At 40.0% G+C, this 20,217-nt stretch overlaps 1 protein-coding gene across 2 annotated transcripts in view; it reads right to left on the bottom strand.

Moving 5' to 3' along the window:
• The window catches only part of Nfia (nuclear factor I/A), a 372,020-nt gene that overhangs the window by 106,421 nt on the left and 245,382 nt on the right, over positions 1–20,217 (bottom strand). For both annotated transcript variants that reach the window (XM_013022283.1, XM_013022282.1), the window contains exon 5: positions 988–1,105. In XM_013022283.1, coding sequence (XP_012877737.1) covers positions 988–1,105 — 118 coding nt within the window. The remainder of the gene's footprint in view (positions 1–987; positions 1,106–20,217) is intronic.

The raw sequence follows: 20,217 nt of genomic DNA on the forward strand, positions 1-20,217 counted from the left end.
AGTGGTAAAGCCAATTTGTGAAAGAATACTGTGGGTTTAATGCTTAATCCCTTTTCCCTGGTACAAGTTATCTAAAGACAACAGGATCTTGCTAAGTGCTTCGTTTGGATGGTGGCTTCATGACCTAAGTCACAGGGACCAAGAACTCTGCTTCAAAATTCATTCTTTTTCTTTTTTTTTTGGTCCCTTGTGGGGCTTGAACTCAGTGCCTGGGCACTGTCCAGAAGCTCTTTTGCTCAAAACTAGCACTCTACCACTTTGAGCCACAGTGCCACTTCCTGTTTTTGAATGGTTTATTGGAGATAAGGGTCTCATGGACTTTCCTGCGGGGGCTGGCTTCAAACCACGATCCTCAGATCTCAGTCTCTTGAGTAGCTAGCATTACAAGCATGAGCCACTGGTGCCCAGTCCAAGTTTGTTCTTTTTAGGTCTCCCAAAGAATCAGGGTCTAGCGTCTGGCATGCCCCTGGTATCTTACCACTTCCTCTTTTATAACCACACACTAGGATAACAATCTAACTGACTTACTTGGAGACTTTTGGGAGCTTCACAGGAAAAGAACAGGGACTGAGTTGTATTTCTAGAGGTGGGCAGGGGACGAGGCAGGTATCAGCTGGTCATCCTCCTTTCTCCTCATCAAGCACATCCTTTCTTTTCATCTAACATGGTTCCTTCATCGCTATCCCTCTTTACCAACCCATCCCACCATGCCTTTTCCTCCCCATCCCCCCAATCCTAACCATCATTCAGAGCCCAACACAAGTAATTCCTTTTGGAAAAATTCTTTTGAGACCTTTTTATTAAGCCTATGATCTACGGGGTAGTTCACTGTTTTTAAGTGTTTACTGTGTATATGTGTGTATGGGTGTGTATACATACACTTCTTTTTAATTCTGCTTGTTGGGCAAACCACTTATTTGATTATCTTCTCTTATGACAGGCTCATTGGTAAATGTCTAGCAGGGCCAGAGTTAAAAATCAAATTACCTTGTAGAGGATGTGCTGGGTAAAGACCTCCTCATTGCTCCTGGACTCATGCTGTAGTATGAAGAACTTTCCAAATCTGAGAGAGAAAAATTAGGGCCAGTTCCTGCAGCTATTGGTGCTGGAATGAAAAACACAGAAATGGAAGCAACATCAGTTAAGTTCTGTAAATGGGTCAATGAGAGTCTATTTCAGTGTTACATTTAGCACCTTTCCTTTTTGTATTTATCTAGGAAGCCTATCCAAAATAACCAGTAGTCAATTGTGACTTCAAAGGAATGCTCGAAATAAAAAGTCTACAATTTTTTCTAACATACTTCTCATCTTTTTTTTTTTGCAATAGTAAACTGTTGTAAACTTGTTGACAGTTTACAACATTCCTTGATGCTTTACACAAAAATACCTCTCCATGTATTGGTCTTCACTTTTCCTTCCATTTTTTTCCCTTCCTTTCCCCCTTTTCTTCCCTTGTTTTACTTCCCTTTCCCCTTCTCCCTTGTTTTCTCCCTCCTTCCCTTCCCTTTCCTTCCTTCCTTCCTTCCTTCCTTCCTTCCTTCCTTCCTTCCTTCCTTCCTTCCTTCCTTCTACTATTGTTGTTGTTATTAATGGTATTGGGGTTTGAGCTGGGGGCTATTTGCTAGGCAAGTGCTCTACCACTTGAGTTATACCACCAAACTTTTTTGCTTTAGTTATTTTTTGGAAAGAGCTTGCACTTTTGCCTGAGGACAGCCCTTAACTGAGATCTTCCTATCTATACCACACATGTGACTAGAATGAAAGATGTTTCCCAACATATCTAGATTGTTTGTTGAGATAGAGGTCTTGGTAAGTTTTTGCCTAGACTGGCCTTGAACTTCAGATCTTCTGATGCCACTTCCCAAGTATTTCACTTTTCTTTAATAACCAGCCCAAATCTCCCTTGGGCTTTTCTGACTCTATCTGACAGCATCTTCTCTGTATTTTGCAATTCTGTTCGGCTTTTGTGAGAAAAAAAGCAAACTTTGTAATCCACTCAGTCTCTGCTACCTGCAACGTGATGGGTGCTTTCTCTTCACTCTAAATCCCCACAGCACTCTTGACATTCAGGTATTTCCCACCTTGGGAATTATAGCCCCAAACCATAATTTTTGGGCGGGTGGGTGTACCAGCTTTGGGGACCTAGATGCTGCCCCTAAACTTTTTTTGCTAAAACCTGCTGCTTTACCACTTGAGCCGCAGCTCCACTTGCAGCTTTTTTTGGTAGTTAATTGGAGGTAAGAGTCTAATATACTTTCCTGCCTGGGTTAGCTCTGAACCATAATCTCAGATCTCAGCCTCCTGAGTAGTTAGGATTACTGGTATGAACACTGATGGCAGACTCAAATCATAGTTTTTTTTGTTGTTGTTTGTTTAAATAAATGAAGGCTCACTGGATCACTGGTCACATACCTTCATTTCATATTCTCTATGGCTGCTGTCCATTATACCATCAGAGCAGCTCTAAAGGCCATGTGCTCCACAAAGCTGAAAATATTTATCTGATGCTTTATAGGAGAACTTGCCAACCTCTGATTTGACATGGTAATATGTTATTTTCAGAGCTGATCCTCTCTCAGATGTGATTCTTTATATTATTTATGTCCTTAGATGTCCATATTAAATCCTTATAGATGCCTTATCAATGGTAGTTTAACAAGTATTTTAAAATAAATAACACTTGTCAATCATATTTTAAAACTGCATAGAAGTAAGTGTTGAGACTACATTAGTGCAAGTAATCTGTGTTTTGAGAGATTATGCAACAGGAGGAACAATAGATGTATATATAGTATACTGTAAAGCAAGCTATGCTCATACAACTTCATATATAAACAAATACAATACAAATAAATTGTTGTTAATAACCACCAGAAGGAAGGACAGTTGGGAACCTCAAACACCAGGGATTTTCATTCAAGAATGATTACTGGGAGCCTGGTATGCCCAAGAACTTGTGCTGGGGAGGGAGACATTTAGATGAAAGTCAAAGAACCAGCCCCTCCAGCTCTAGAGCCGGAGCCTGACAGCCAGAAAGTCAGTCTACAAGTCTTCTACAGAGCTCTTTCTAAACAGACATGGCACCCAGAGTGACTTTCTAGACCAGCTTGGGAATAAGAGGTTCAAGAGGTATCAAGGGCACCTTGAACTGTGATGTCCACTCAGGAAGATGGAAGGTCAGGAAGGTATACATAACTGAGAGGAAAGGAGGGCTTCTAGGTAGAAGCAGCAGCATACAAATAGTTAGAAAACTTCTGACAGCCTGATAAAATATAGTGTCTAAGTCAGATCATGAAGGATCTGGTAGATTCCCTATAAGGGGTATGGATTTGAAACTAGCATATCCCAATTTTCTGTGTTATTAAAGCACTTATACTCCACTGGGATTATATTGCCAACCTTTGATATAATCCCCAACAATGGGAGGCCATCAGAAGGCAGTGGTCAAATGCAATTGGTTGCCACATTGAGCTTTATTCACTAGCCAAGGGAGAGTTAGTAACCTATGGGAATGCCATTACAGACTTGCATCTATAAGGCAGAAGAACATTGAGTCATGAGGGCAGGCCTGGGACACAGAGGGATGATTGAAGAACAGAATCAAAAGACCAGATGCCGGTGTAGTTTATTGAACAGGGTGAGCTACAGAAGGGGTCTAAATGCGAAGGATAGAAAGGAAGAGCCAGAGGTAAGTCATTTAGAAGTTAAAGTCAAGTAAATGTGTTAACTGGTGACTGGCAATAATGGGACTACTCCCAGAACAGTTGGTAGGGAAACTACATGAACTGTGGTGTCATAAGGAACTATGGAAACAGAGGCTATGAAGGAATACAGCAATCTCTAAGACTAAATGCTGAGTTGTCTGATTAAGAGCAATGACTTAGCCTTAATAATAACTATCATTACATAAACAGTCATTGCCAAGTGGAAAACACTGAAATTCACATATAATTATTGTGTCAATGTGGGGCTTGAACTCAGGGCCTTTGGTTCTTAGCAACACATAGTTTTTGAAATCAAATTTGTCTCTCAATGCCAGGCTGTTTTTGAAATCAAACCTGTCTCGAAGTGAGAATGGAGGCAGGGCCTTTAGTTCAAAATCAAATGATTAGGCTTAACAGTAAGAGTATAAAGAATTCTACTTAAGGATGTTGCTAGTCATACCTTGCTTTTTTATATTAAATTTGCTTGCATAATTTCCTCTTCTATTTCATGGTATTTTATGTATGAAATAGGCCATGGTGAGTGGGTGTGTGTTTGCAAGGCGTGGATTGCTCAAATACAATCCAGGTCAGTGTTCATCATCTTAGCAGTCTGTCATATAACAGTTATTTATTAGTACTGTAGGCCTCTGGGAATAGAGAGTCATGTATTTTGGCAGCTTACTAATAACTGTCATTGTGTAAAAAACAGTCACTGCTAAGAAGTGAAAACTTTGAAGTTCACATTAAGTTTTTGAAAATCAAACCCATCCCTCAGTGACAGGCTTGAGTGGTAAAGTTCTAAGTTGAGGTTCTTTCTTTCTTTCTTTCTTTCTTTCTTTCTTTCTTTCTTTCTTTCTTTCTTTCTTTCTTTCTTTCTCTTCTTTCCTTTCTAGCTTGCTTTCTCTCTTCCTCCTCTTTAACTCTTTCTCCTCTTCCTCTCCCTCCTTCCCTCCCTTCCCCTCCCTCCCTTCCTTCCTTTTTCTCTCTCTTCTCTTTCTCTCTCTTTCCCTCCTTCTTCCTCCCTCCCTTCATCTTTTCTTTCTTCCTTCCTTCCTTCCTTGCTTCCTTTCTTCCTTCCTTTCTTTCTTTCTTTCCTTCCTTCCTTCTCTCTCTCTTTTTTTCTTGTACTAGGGCTCTCACTTGGGCTTTTAAAATGAAGGCTGGTGCTCTACCACTCCATCTGTACCTCCACTTCCACGTTTTTGCAGTTTAATTAGAGAAAAGAATATTTTGGATTTGTCTGCCTGGGATGGCTTTGAACCAGGATTGTCAGATCTCAGACTCTCGATTAGCTAGAATTACAGGTATGAACCACCAGCACTTGACCTACATGTAGATTTTTTTTCACCAGTCTCAGAGTGGAGCAGGGCCTCAGCTGCCTCATTACCGAGCATGGGGAAATTAAGGCAGGTCCTCCATACTAAGCGCTTGGAAAGTGAAAGACAGAGCAAGAGAGAGAAGCCAGCACTAAGGAGAGCTCTGAGGCCTACGCAGAGAAAAGAAAAAGACATATGGTATATCTGTACCAAGAAGGTTGAAAGTCTAAGCAGAACATCAGAGTAATACCTGCAGTTCTAATGTGATGCTGAATGTGCTAAGTCCCACAGGGGGATGTGCAAAGGATTTGTTGGGAAAGTTCGGAGGAGTTGAAGATCCCACTGGCTTGTAAGATCAAAGCAAACTGACTGATATGGGAAGAGCAGGTACTAACACTGCATCTTGGAGGATGCCAGGTTTAAAGAGGCAGAGGAGCTAAGACAGCACTTGCCTATGTTTAGGAAGTAGGGTGAGTGATGTATGTGTATGTGGGGGGGGGGATCCAAGGCAGGTTGCAAATGTGACAATTTGTGATAATGGTTGAATCTGAGGCACATTCACCTGAAAGCCAATGGAATGGGAGATCTTTGCCAGCTATATGTCAGACAGGGACCTAATATCCAGAATATATAGAGAGTTTAAGAGACTTAATCCTCAAAGAACCAACAACCCAATTAATAAATGGGCAAGGCAAATGAGCTTCATAGACTTCTAAGAAGAGGAAGTAAAAATGTCCAAGATACATGAAGGAAGTGCAAATAAAAACAACACTGAGTTTCCAGCTCATCCCAATTAGACTGGCCAGCATTCAGAATACAAACAACAGGTGCTGGCGTGGAGGTGGGGGAAAAGGAAACCTAATACACTGTTGGTGGGAATGTAAACTGGTTTAACTACTCTGAAGATTACTCAAAATATAAGACACAGAACTACCCTATGATCCAAAAGTACCATTCTTGGGCATTTACCCAAAAGATTACAAATCAAGACACAATAGAGCCACATGCACAACCATGTTCATTGCAGCACTGTTAACTACAGGCAAGGTATGGAATCAGCCCAGATGCCCCTCAATGAATGAATGGATCAAGAATACACATATACACAGATGCACACATGTGTGTACACATACACACGCACATACAATGGAATTTTACTCATCCATTAGAAAGAACAATGTTACATCATTTGCAAAGAAGCAAATGGGTTTGGAAAAATTATGTTAAGTGAAACAAGTTAGGCTGAAGAGATAAAGGATGCATGTTCTCTCTGATATGTGGAAGTTGATCTACTTTATAAATGTACAAGTAAGCACATACAGGGTTGTATGCAAGTATGTGCAAATGTACTAAGTGAAGTATGGTATTTACAGGTGAGAATTCAAATGGTGTAATTCCTGAGAAAAGCGAACTCAGAGTCCAATGAAATGAATACCAAAGAACTGGCACTTGAAAAGTGTGTGTGTGTGGGAAGCCAAGGAGAGAGGGTAGAAGAATTAACATAGGAAGGGGAGCAGAATGCAGACATAAAATGCAATGTATATCCTATGAGAAACTAAGAAAATTGAGGGGAGGGTTGGAAGGGATGGAGGAGAATGATGAAAACGGTGACATTGGTCAAGATGCATTGTACTTATAAACTGATTTGATAAGTGGTAAGTCCTTTGTAAACTATTTAAAGATAATAAAAAATAATTGAAAAAGAAAATTTAAGAAAAGAATACATGAGAGAAGGCTAACCCCGTCAGAGGTGGGGAAAAGTGATGAAAGAGTCCTGGTCACGGAAATTGGAAGCCTGGGTGAGGCTATTGAGGGAAAAAAAGAATTCGGGCAGTGGCTGTTTGGCATATCCTCCACGATATAGATAGGTCTGAGAGACTTGTTTGGTCTCAGTTGTCCACTGGGAAAGGATCTCTCTCTCTCTCTCTCTATGTGTATATATATATATATATGGATACTCTTCTAACAAATACAGGTTAGCAGTAAGAAGTGTATAATGTAGTGTGCTTTTTGGCTATTAATAGTATAGAGTCCTTTTTTTTTTTTGCAAATTAGAAAACTCACAAAAGTTGTCAAGGACTAAACAGCTTGTCCAGTGTCACTTAATTTCTGGCTTGTCCTGAATATCATGTTTGGTTTCTAAGGCTAGAGACTTAAACTGAGATTCTAGAGCCCCTGCCAGTCAAACTCGGATATTAAGGAATGACTGGGTCGACCATGGAACTTCTTTCCTCTTCCATATACTGTCAAACCTGATGTCGGACCATTATCTTTAATGGTAGGCGTTATTATCTTTAACGGTGTCACATTTACGTGTGAGACCCACTCCAACTAGAGAGAGCTGCATTTTGAAGACTATAAAGTACTAGTACTAGTCAGGGAACAGGAATGATTGTCTAGGGTCCTAATCTTGCTAATAATCCCATGAAACTTGGTTATGTCATTATATCTTCTCGGTCTCAGAATTCTAATGATAATTATAATATACATGCAAATCTACCAACCCTGCTACACACACTACCATCCTGACATCACAAGTGATTCATTACAGGCCAGGTGCTGGACTTTAATCAAAACCCACAACACTGCTAGAAAGAAACTGAGACACAAAGAAGCTAACCAATTTTCTGAGGTCATAAAATCAGAGGTCAGACCACAGATCTTTCATCCTAAGATCCTAGAGCTTCTTTTGTGTTTCTAAACATCTCACAACAGTTCTGTGTATGAAGCTGATGGTCAAGAGATATGCTTTGTACATAGCTATTCTGCCCATCTATCCTAGACATACACTAATTATTACAAATGAGGGAACCCATGGGATCTATGTTTCTTTGGGTCTGGCTTACTTCACTTAATATGATGTTTTTCCAAGTCTTTCCATTTCCTTACAAATGGGGTGATACCATTCTTTCTGATGGAAGCACAGAATTCCATTGTGTATATATACCACATTTTCTTGATCCATTTATCTACTGAGGGGCATCTGGGTAGGTTCCATATCTTAGCTATGGTAAATAATGTTGTAATGACCATATTTGTGTTGGTAGCGTTAATATGGCCTTGTTTGTGGTCATTTGGGTAAATGCCCAGAAGTGAGATTGCTGGGGCATAGGGAGCTCTATGTTTAGTCTTTTGATGAAGCTCCATACTGCTTTCCAGAGTGGTTGAACAAGTTTACCCTCCTGCCAACAGTGTAGTAGGGTTCCCTTTTGGCCACATCCCCTCCATCATCTGTTGTTAGTAGATTTCTGACCATATAAGATGATGCTAAGTAAAATGAACTCCAAGACATGGAAACAAGAGGTTTTTCTTTGTTGCTGTTTTTAATGTACTAGGCGATTTTTTTTTACTTTATGTTTTTCCCCCAATGGTTGATCCCCTGTTGTCACTGTATTTGATTTTGGTGTCTTGGGTATTGCATGTACATTTATCTGAATTAGGGAAAGGAAGGGGAACAACAAAATGGTGAGACAAAGGACAAAGGGTGAACCAAGGCAATAGCGATACTCACAAGACACTATGTTGGAAATGAACTGTACAATTTAGCAGGGGGTGAGGGGATTGGGGAGGAGGGAAAGTGGGAGAAAAATGAAGGAAGGGGTAACAAGTTCGACAAGAAATGTACTCACTACCTTATATATGTAACTGTAACCTCTCTGTATATCACCTTGACAATAAAATTAAATTAAAAAAAATTATAAAAAATAAAAGAGATATGCTTTGAGTTAAGTTATTCTCTCCTTTTACTCATTACCCCCACACAAAAAAAAACTTGAAGCCATGCAAAATGAAATTCTTTCTTTCTTTTCCCTTTGACAGTACTAAAGGACTGAACTGTAGATCTTGAATTGCAAGGCAGCTGCTCTACCACTTGAGCCATACTTCAGCTCCCTTCTCCACTGGCAACTATCCAGCCTAGTCTGGGCTCTTCCTACTTGTGCTTCCTCTTGTTGATAGGTACATGCCAATGTGCTCAGCCCTTGTTGCGTCCTCTGTAGCTGGGTAACAGGCATGCACCATCATCATGCTCAGACTCTGCTTGATATGGAGTGGTTTTGACCGTTTATGCCCAAGCTTCCTGCAAACCATTATCCTCTAATCTCTGTCTTCTAAAGAGCTAGGAGTATAGGCTTAAGCCACCATGCCAGGTTTGAGACTTAGAGTTCTATAAATACGCATACTGTAGTGGGGGAAAAGGTCTTCATTTCTTAAACAATATTGTAATTACTGTAGTCTGAAGTATCTTATTCCACCAAGGAGTTTTCTTAAAACATTAGTTTTTTGGAAATTGAGCCTTCAGATGTTATTTCTAAGTCGTGGCCCCTCCCCCCCGCCCCTTCCCTCTCTTTCCTGTCATGAGTAGAATGTACTCTTTGTGTCATTTCTTAATAAATGGTTTGCTATTAAGGAATCATTATAGTAATGTGGGCTATTGGAAGAAAGGGGTTACTTTAGTAGCCAACCCTCTTAATGACCTGCTCTTCTATACACATTAGTAGTTGGAGAAGGTTGTGGTTATTGAACTTCTGCCATCCACCACAGACAATCTGCTCAGGCTTGCATTGTTGGAAAGAAGAGTGTGATGGAAACACACACACACACACACACACACACACACACACACACACAAACTCTATCCAAATTTCCAAGCTACTCTGCCTAGGAGATTACCCGATGCACTGAGTTTACAACTTGTTCAACAAGAATCAGCAGGGAGCATTTGCTGAATGACTACCAGTGTGTCCAGCCTACTGCTAATGGCATATGTCCTTTGAGAGACTGCACCCAAAGGGATACCACACATATCTGTGGAGCATGTCCCTGGTGCCAGGCATTGTTCCGGATGCTTGAGGAGAAACAGTCCACAAGAGAATGAAAACCTCGACCCTTACCAGGTACACACTGTACAGATTAACCATCGATTTCTAACTTGCAACATCAACTCTGAAAAATTGAGGTTGTTTCCTCCTCCTCCTCCTCCTCCTCCTCCTCTTCCTCCCTCCCCCCTCCTCCTCCTTCTCCTCTTCTGCAGACTTTAGAGGGATCTAAAACACTCATGAAGGTTTTGAGAGCTTAAACTTTAAGACTGGAGGGGGCAGGGGAAAGTGGTGAGCTCAACAGCATAGAGTTCCATGGGTTCAGAACAATTTAGTGTTGTTTTGCATTCCAGAGGCAAAGATCTTGTGAGAACGTCCATGTCACTGGCACAAAAGGAGTGAACATGGGAAAATACTTGTTCCTTTTCTCTGTCAAAGGCACAGTTGTACAACGCACAATGCTATGAAAACTGCAGCAAATCTGGAATCGTCGTTAGAGGGAATTAACTTGGAAAGTAATTTATGGCAAGAAAATCCAAGTCCTTTGTTATCTTCCTCTTACTGTTACATACTTCCTGCACATTGCCAATAAGAGAGGGCTTTTAGAAAGAAAAAAATAATAAGTATAGTAAAATTAACTCATTTTATCAATTTGTGCTCTCTGCCAGAGTTTCCTGACTGGCTACGAGGGGCTGTAAACCTGATGAATTTGCATGGAAAAAGAAACGAGTGTAAGTTATTTGGATAAGAGGTAACACGGACATAGGCTGCTATAATTCAGACACCCTGCAGATAGCAGACTGCTGCAGCGTGAGCAGTTATGGGTTAGAAAAATGACCACACTGCAGTCAGTCTGACTTGAATGGAAATCAATCATCAAGGTACTTTCTTTGCAGCTTCTACACCACAGTCTTCAGCAAATCCTTGCCAAGCAGATTTCTGGTCTGTAAACCCTGTGCTGATCTCCCTTTTTCTACTCTTGCTTTCTAAAAGATCTGGCCAAATGCATGCTAGGAGTAGGATTTTCCAAACAGGAACATAAAAGAAAAGCACTGAACTAAAACACGGATTTCCCTCTATGTGAAAATGTGCTTGCTGCTATTAAAAGATTTAAGCAATGCTTTTTTTATGAAATGTAGTAGAAAGTGCCAAAAGCCAGCAGACTGGTTTTAACTATTGAAGGGCATCTGCTAACCTAGACAGACCACCTGGTTCATATGACCATGATTTGTGGACTTAAGAAATATGTGTGTGTGTGATGGTGGGAAAGGTAGAGGAATTTTTCCTTCTGAAAAAAAAGTTTCCATTTTATTAAAATAGGAATAATTTAATGAAACTCTCTCCCATCCAACTTGGCCATGAAGATAATTTCTCTTGGATAGACAATTTATATAATGAATTTGTAAATCATGTAAATTATGGCACCTTATTGCCATAAAAGCAAATTCAGTCTTGGAGGCTTAAAAATGTAGATGTCTGCCCTATAAAAGAAGAATGGATTTCTTCTTCTTGCTTAGCACACAGGTTAGGTCATTGCTTGGACTGCATCTGTAACAAATGTCCATTGAGTTGAACTTACATTTTATGAGCTTGTTAATAAAAATAAGCTAAGAATAACTAATATCTACTAACTTTCCATTATGTGCCAGGCAATGTGCTGGGTGTTTTATCTGAAATACAGTACATCATTATATGGAATATATGTTTATAGTATTCTTAGCTTCAAATAAGAAAATTGGCTAGGAAGCCAGGCACCAGTGGTTCACTCCTGTAATCCTAGCTACTCAGGAGTTTGAGATCTGAGAATCATGGTTCAAAGCCAGCCCAGGCAGGAAAGTCTGTGTGATTCTTATCTGCAATTAACCACCAGAAAACCAGAAGTGGCACTGTGGCTCAAGTGGTAGAGTGTTTGCCGTGAGCTGAAGAGCTGAGGGACAGCACCCAGGCCCAGAGTTCAAGCCCCACACTGGAGGAAAAAAAAAAGAAAAAAAAGAAAATTGGCTATGAGGTTTGGGAATACCAAATTTGGGGTGAGAGGATTGGGATTAGGATAATATAACTAAATAAGTAATATCAAAGTAATCTAAATTTAAGTATTTCTTAGGTATCAGCCAATGATTTTCCCCAGAAGCCACATTTCTGGTCTTCCTGTCTTTCTTTTGTCTTCAATTACTAAGGAGATGAATCCAATGAGATTCAAATAGAAAAATAATTATCACCTACTATGCAAGTGGTAAAACTTCTATCTGCTCTTCATCCCTGTCATGTCTTTGTTTGTATAGTGGTGGGAGGAGTGGTAGCTGGGCTTCTCTTGGACATGGGGCCTCACATAGTCCAACAGAGCAGTTGTGGAGGGGTGAGGGATGCTGACTGATCTTCTGCATTAGTGGCTTCTGCCTTTGGGACTGAAATTGATTTTCTGCATTTTAGAGCATCATCTTGTCTTGGCTTTTGGTTGAGGTCAAATGTGGTACCTGTTTAGTATACAATATAGGCTCAGCCATAGGATTCAGTCTTGCTTGACAGAGGATGGATTTGATAGCATAAGAGGTCTTTTTTACCACAAGGATCTATAAACCAGGGAAGGACTTCTATACATAAGCTTCTTTGGTCAGAGTGCACTGGGACAACCTGACCATTAGCTATTAGGAAATCAAGCTATATCAACAAAGCCCCTTCCCAACAACGTACTAATCCAGCCGTCTGCAAAAACAATCGTTTTCAATATTTTCACCAAGAGCTGTTTAATTTTTCTTTCTTCCTCCATCTACTGAGAAATCCTGGGTTTTAATATAGACCCCTATTAATCACATTCTGGATTAGTTCTGCTCCTGTATTTGACTTAATGTGTGGCTTTGTTGACTGTGGCCCCTACCCGTCTCATCCTAGACATACACACAGGGCCACTAGCAATAGCCTTTCTAATCAGCTAGAGGTAGCTGGGAAAATCTATCCCAGACCAAATCTCAGCAATATTTGTGGCCTTATCATGGGGTTAAGAAAGGATTTCTGTCAGGCTTCTGGAAAGCACAAAGATATTCCTCAATGTTACTTATTAGATATGAATATCTGCTTTTAAAAATGAAACTCACACAAATACAGCAATAATACTTCCTAGATACTATGTTGAAGATGAACTAGGCAACTTGTGGGTGGGATGGGAGGGAAAAACTAGGAGAGAGCGAGGGAAGGGGTGACATTATTCAAAAAGAAATGTATTCCTTACCTGACTTACATAACTATAACCCCTCTGTAGTCATGTTTATAATAACAATAAAATGTTAAAAATGATATTTAAAAAATGAAACTTACAATCACATAAAGGTTTACTTAAAAACACATTGTCAAGCCAGGTGTCTGTAATCTTAGCTACTCAAGAAGCTGAGATCTGAGGATTGTGGTTCAAAGCCAGCCTGGGCAGAAAAATCTATGAGACTCTTATCTCCAATTAACCACCAAAAAAATCAGAAGTGGTGCTGTGGCTCAAGGTGGTAGAGCACTCAACTTGAGCTGAAGAGCTCAGGGACAAGGCCCAGAGTTCAAGCCCCACGACCAACAACAACAAAAAAAATAAAAAACAAAAACCACATGAAGAAAAAAGAAAACCCACACACATCGTCATTAATGACTCTAGAATTGTTCATAATTTGAAAGCAATAAGAAAGGTAAATTTCTGTAGAAATAAGTACTACTTATAAAATTTTGATACAAATAATCCAGGCATGGTTGGCCATTTAAAAAGTTGTTAATGTGGGCTGGGAAGGTGGCTCAGTGGTAGAATGCTTGCCTTGTATGCATGAGGCCCTGGGTTCGATTCCTCATACCACATAAGCAGAAAAAGCCTGAAGTGGTGCTGTGGCTCAAGTGGTAGAGTGCTAGTCTTGAGCTGAAGAGCTCAGGGACAGGCCAGAGTTCAGGCCCCATGACCAGAAAAAAAAAAAGTTGTTAATGTGTCAGGATTAGACCGAGAGTTTTAAAATACCTTGTTAACTATTAGATACCCATTAGCTAACCAGAACATTGCAGAAATACCAACTGGGACTAACTTCACACAGAATAAGAATTTTCTGGTTTTCTATAACAGATGAAAAGGGCTAGTTTTGGTAAGTCCTTACTCTATCAGAATTATTAACCGTGAAGAGTTCATTACAATGGTTATTCTAATAAATCATAACTCTAAAATTGGTCATTCTTAAAATATACATATACATATTTTAAAATAAATGTGCTGATGGCCATCAGTTCAAGTACAGGCTTTGAGTATCGAGTAGAAGATCCAGAGCCAAGGCTTTGTTTAAAAAACATCATGGTAGTTACGGTTACTGAGCCTCTCATACATACCAGACACAAGGCAATATCTCACTTAATCCATATAGTGCTTCTGGGAATAATTACCATTTCAGCACTAAGACATAGGCTCAGCACACAATTGGGACAAAACACACATTTTTAATTAAATAAACAACTATAATCTATGAAGAGAATACAACTAAATGGGGTTAAATAGTTATACATAAAGTAGTAGAATTTGGTTGCCATCTCTTTATCCTGAACTCTTTTATGGTAATAAAACAGTTTATGATCTTGAATGTGGGTTTTATATTCTATATATAGGAAATATAACCATTTAATTACCCCAAAAAGATTAGAAATAGCTGGAGGCTATTTAGCATAAGGCCCCGAGTTCAAACACCAGGACAACCAAAGAAGGAAATAATAAAAAATGATGAATATACAAATAGAGTTTATAACAGCTAGTTATTATGTATGTATAAGTATTACGCATTTGGCTTCTTCTTAGGCAAAATCTTTGTACTGGGAGAGTATACAGTCTGGCAAGTGTAGCAGTATCTTCAGGTGCAAACAGAGAATAAAGACTGCATGAGTACTCTCATTGCTATCTCTAACAAGGAAGTAGAAGTGTACGACTATAACAGAAAGGACGGGACCTTCATACACAGTATTGCCAGAGCATCTGCTGATGTCATAAGCTCCTTCTTACCCTAGTTCTAATTTCAGCTGGGACAGTGGTCCACAATACCCTGGCCAGGGCACTTGCCCAATACAGGTGCATACTCATTTCAAATGGTAGGGCTGGGTTAGCTGAGCACAGTCAGCCTGTGGGTGGGGTTATCTCTCACTGTCTGTGGTGTACTCTCTATTGGGTGAGGAGAGCAGAGTTTGACCACTCATACTGAGAGCTAGGACTCAGAGAAAATGGTATTTGGATGACAACTCCTATTATTGCCAGTCTATTTCATTTGCTGCCAGCTTTACTATCTAAATATTCATCCCAGATACATGGATAAAAATTACACAACAAAACATTCTTCTTCACTAATTCAATTTCAATATTTATTTTGAAAATTTATTGAGTTATCATAGAGGAAACCTGCTAAATTAAGCCACTCCTAAGAGTATGGCAAAATGTATTATTTCATCTCTTTATGAGGAGTTGATTAAAACTAGAAAATGAGACATTTACAGAGCTATAATCTATTTGGAATAAGATGACTGGTGGGGGGAGGGGGGAACCTAAGGCCAATCAGCATCTTCTATTATAAAACGACAGATTTTCTTTAAAATCTGTATTTTGGAGATAGATATTAGCATTTTTAAAGGGCTATCAGCCTATTGTCTGCTCCACAATATACCCTCTAGAAGAGGTGCCACTGACTTCTACAGATATAAAATGTGTGATGTTCATTTTAAAATTACTAGTAGAGCCTGCTATTGACCACCTAATTATGCCGAGTTCCATTTATAAACATAGCTAACCACTAAGTTTATGGAGACTTTTGTGCTGCTTTAATAGGATATTGATCGAGAGCATAGTTTGAGTGGGCTGCCATTGAATTGTGGAATGGCAGATGAAAGGCAAGGTCACCGTAAGTGTTTGTGCTAGGGCCGCAGTCTATTTTTTATTATCATCTTTTTGTTTTTCCTTTAATGCTCAAGCCCAAATGGTTTCTCTCAAGATTTTTCCTTAAGAACCTAAATTATTTTAAAAAGTGAATTTCTATGCCATGATCACAGTATCATATTTCTTAACTGAGGACATCCTACAGGCCACTCACTCAGGGAAGAAAGTTTTAAATCTATCCCACTTCAATAAAGATGTAATGGACTGTAAATATTTTTAAAGCATCTACAAAGGATCTAAAGAACTCGAGGTCTGGAATTTCTTGTCCAAGACCCATTTCTTCACCAGTCCTTCTGTGCAAGAATGTTTCGTATTTTCATGTCGGGGCTTGTTCCTAGTGAAGACTTTCATTTTCTTATTGTGCTGGCTGGCCAGGTTTATTCTGTTTCCAGACATTCCATCACATCAGGTGTGACAGAGGCCACCGGTTCCTATGAAATTCCTCCCTGAAGTCTATGAGCATGGCGAAAGCACTGGAAGACATACCAAGAACTACAGAGTTGCAAAAAAAGAAGTTTCCAAATGAACTACATTTGGATCGCCCTGGCTGTTCCTTTTTGAAACTAGAGTGAGTGCACATTTCCAAGGCAGAAAACAGCCACTAGGGTGCCACCTCATGCCAGGCTGAGGCATATGCCGGGTTCCATTCACTGCCACTCCATTGACAAACAGCTCCGGGAACCCTGAAGTTCAATCCAGCAGCCAGGCTTTGATGGCAGAGCCAGGACAATTCAGCTGCTGGATTTTAATAGATTCTGCAAGCAGTACAACAGGAACCAAAGCTCAGTCTGGGTAACTGAGAGCAGTTTTCACACCCAAAGACGCTAAGGCTGGCCACAGTGTACTGAGAATCTCAGCTTTTCTAAATTCCAGGGCTGTGAAGTCATCCTTAGCCACGAAGTTTACTTAACCCTTGCAACCGTCCTGAGTGTACAAACCACTGCTAGAAAATTAGAACGTACCAGGCCAGAGTCACAATGGCCTGTGTATATTTGTGGTTTCCCTCTTTCCCAGCGAAGTATTTAAGGTTTCAGAGTCACTCCACCAACCTCAAGGAAAATAGAGTCAGCACTTTGGAAGGAAATGAGCAGAAGTAGTGGACTTTTAATTTTTTTTTTCAAGAGAGAATTTTCTGGGTTCATATCTACTGGGACATTTGATGGCCTCAGATCACATACTTAGAGGACACATGAGCACAAAATAAACAAAAGAGTGGGTGCCGACAGAGAGCCCTCAAAGCAATATCACTTAGCAGCTACAGAGTGGTCTCTGTAGCAACTGAAGGAAAAGAGACCAATCTGAAATCGCCTCTAGTATGCTTTGTTTGAGAATGGAGCATCTTGTACGAGCCATCCCAACAGATGGCTCCTGTCTCCTTCCTCAGAGTATTATGCTAAAACAACTTTAGTGATTCTGAACCACACTATTAGCACGTGGGACCATGTGGGATCCTAGCCCCTCTCCATCCCCTCCTCCCAGCACGGAATACTTCTGTCCTTGTCTCTGGCACAATATTCAGTGGTCTGTATTTTCTCCTCCCACAGAACAAGGTCATAAATAACTTGAACTACTTTCAGATGGTCCTATCACATGGGGAAAAAGGCAGCAATAGAACAAATACAGATTTATTTTTCTTTGCTGGGGAAACAGGGCTCTCCTTTTCGTGCCTTTCACAGACTTTAGATGAATATATAGATATATGTATGTATGTGTATATATATATATATATATAGTGAAAGGGTAATGGGCCGGAGTCAAGGGTGACAGGGAAGTTCATGGGTGCCTGCAGCTTCAACCAACCAACAGGAATCTGAATCCACCAGCTCTATGTGTCTGGCACATATGATTTAAGGCCAAGCAGCCTGGCTGCCTGATCCTCACCTCTGACTGTGTGACTACAGGCCAGCAGCTTTTGCTAGAGTTTCTCTGCCATTGCCACCTTGGCAGGAACACTAATATAAACAACAAACTTAGCACATCGTTATTTCAGAGAATCCTCATGGGGGACTACTGAAATAGCAGCTCCCTACTCTAGGACAGCCCAAAAGGAGGAAAATGGAAAGGCAAAAACTAGCTGGAAACCTGGTGGAAGTAAATATTTATACTGTCAAATTTAAAAACTGAATTTTATATATCCTAAGTAGCGAAGGAAAAAAATATCAGTCTTTCTTTGAGGTCAATGCCATCATTACTGATTACTGTGAGAGTCCTGGATCATGAGTATGGCCACAGTTTGGTGTGATTGGGGTGAAGTGGCAAAACAGATGAGTCTGGGAGGCAAGGTAAAGAAGAAATCTGCAACACAGAGGAAGGCATTTACAGACATTAAAAATAACCAGTTATAGAAGTGGTGCTGTGGCTCAAAGTGGTAGAGAGCTAGCTAGCTTTGAGCACCCAGGCTCAGTTCAAACCCCATTAAAAAAAAAAGCAGGAGGGGGTGGCAGGGAGATCTTTAAGCTGGGGGCTAGTGGCTCATACCTCTAATCCTGGCTGCTCAGGTGGCTGAGATTTGAGGATCATGATTCAAAGCCAGCCCAGGCAGGAAAGTCTGTGAGACTTTTATCTGCAATAAACTACTCAGAAAAAGCCAGAAGTGGAGTTGTGGCTGAAGTGGTACAGTGCTAGCCTTGAGCACAGAGAGGCTCAGGGACTAAGCCCTGGCCTTGAGTTCAAGCCCCAGGACCAGCAAAAATAAATAAATAGATAAATAAATAAAAATTAAAGTGTATGTATGTGTATATATATATATTTATATATATACAGGTGTAAGGAAAAAGAATGGAGAGAATGAAAAGATGGGAAATGGGTGTATGATCAAATAAGGCATGACACTTTTGGAGCAGTTGAAGCAATTCTATATGATACTCATAAAAGTGAACACATGTCCTTACATACTTGTCAAGGCCAATAGAAAGCACAGGAGCAATAAATGTAAAAGGCTGGATCCAACATAAACTATGGTTTTATTTTAATAATTATATATCAATATTGGCTCATTCATTACAAAAAATATACCATACCAATAAAAGGTGTTAATAAGGAGACGTTGCAGAGGATGAGTACAAGTGATTTCTGTACTTCCTGTTAACCTCTTTAAAAACTATAAGCCTCAAAACCTGCTCTAAGAAACATAAAGTTAGGGCTGAGGGCGTATAACCTTGTAGAGTACTTGACTAGCTTGTACAAATCCCTAACTTGATCTCTAGCACTGGAAGGGAAAAAGAAGCTCAACAAAACCCCCTCATAAATTTTATTAGTAAAAAGCAAAATCATACCTGAAAAGAATTAAACATTTTACTAGTTCTAGTTTACATGAAAATAATCTTAATCATGTTTTAAAGCACAAGTTATTAACAAGTTAAATGTCTATCAATTCAACAAGAACTAATTACTCAATAAAAGTTCCGAATCCTCCCTGCATTTTGTATATACATTTTTCTAATTTGGGGAGGGGAAAGGAAATAACAAAATGCTGAAACAAGGATACAGGCTGACCCATTGTAACAATGAGATGTACAAGACACTATGTTAAAAAATGAACTCTACAACTTGGGGATGGGAGAGGAACTGGGGAGGTGGGGAGAGGAGGGATGGCTGGAAAAAACAAAGGAGAAGGTTATAATGCTCAAGAGGAAATGTACTCATTACCTTATTCATGTAACTGTAACCCCTCTGTACAGTGTCTTCACAATAAAAAAATATACAAATAAAAGTTCTGAATCCTTGGGTTTCTTTGGTTCTAGAATGCAGGACAGAGTAATACAAACATGTCTGCAGCCAGGCAAGATGCGTAATATCTTTGAGCATCATGCTCTTCTGCTGAATTAAAACACACTGACCCCAACTATGGCAGCACGGAATTGACAGTGTCTGCCAGCTTATTCATAGTGTATGCATGATAAATTTGACCTATTGCAATTTTTCATACTAACATGGCACCCTAACATCCTTGGTTTAATCAACTCATGTGCCTGTTAGTTTATTTCTTATTCAGGCATGCAGGGTGCATCTTCATCCCCACTCATCCTCAAACAGTATCCCTAATATGGAGATCCCAACTGGTACAGAGGAGAAAGCAGAATGCACTTTGAGGAACTGGCTAAGAACTTCAACTACCTTATGTGATTTTGGTGACAAGTCTTTCAGAAAGGAGTGCGGATGAGAAAACCTGAGTGTGTCGATCTCTGTCACAGCAACCCAGGTAATTGGTAAAATAGACTCTGACAAACCTAGATTAAGGATCTATGAGGAAGAGAGGGTCTCTGGAATACAGTTGATCCATTTGGCCTGAAGCCATGGTTTAGCTGACACAGCCCAATCTTGCTCTTGCCGAACCGTTTCAGTCAGCACAAGGCCATGTGTGATTGAGTCCTGGAGCGATTACACAGCAGCGTGCAGAATCAAAAGGCATTCAGAAGCCGAAGGATGCTCACGATGCCAGACATGAGCTACACAAC

Source organism: Dipodomys ordii, unplaced genomic scaffold, assembly GCF_000151885.1.
Source record: "Dipodomys ordii isolate 6190 unplaced genomic scaffold, Dord_2.0 Scaffold61, whole genome shotgun sequence".
NCBI lineage: Eukaryota > Metazoa > Chordata > Mammalia > Rodentia > Heteromyidae > Dipodomys > Dipodomys ordii.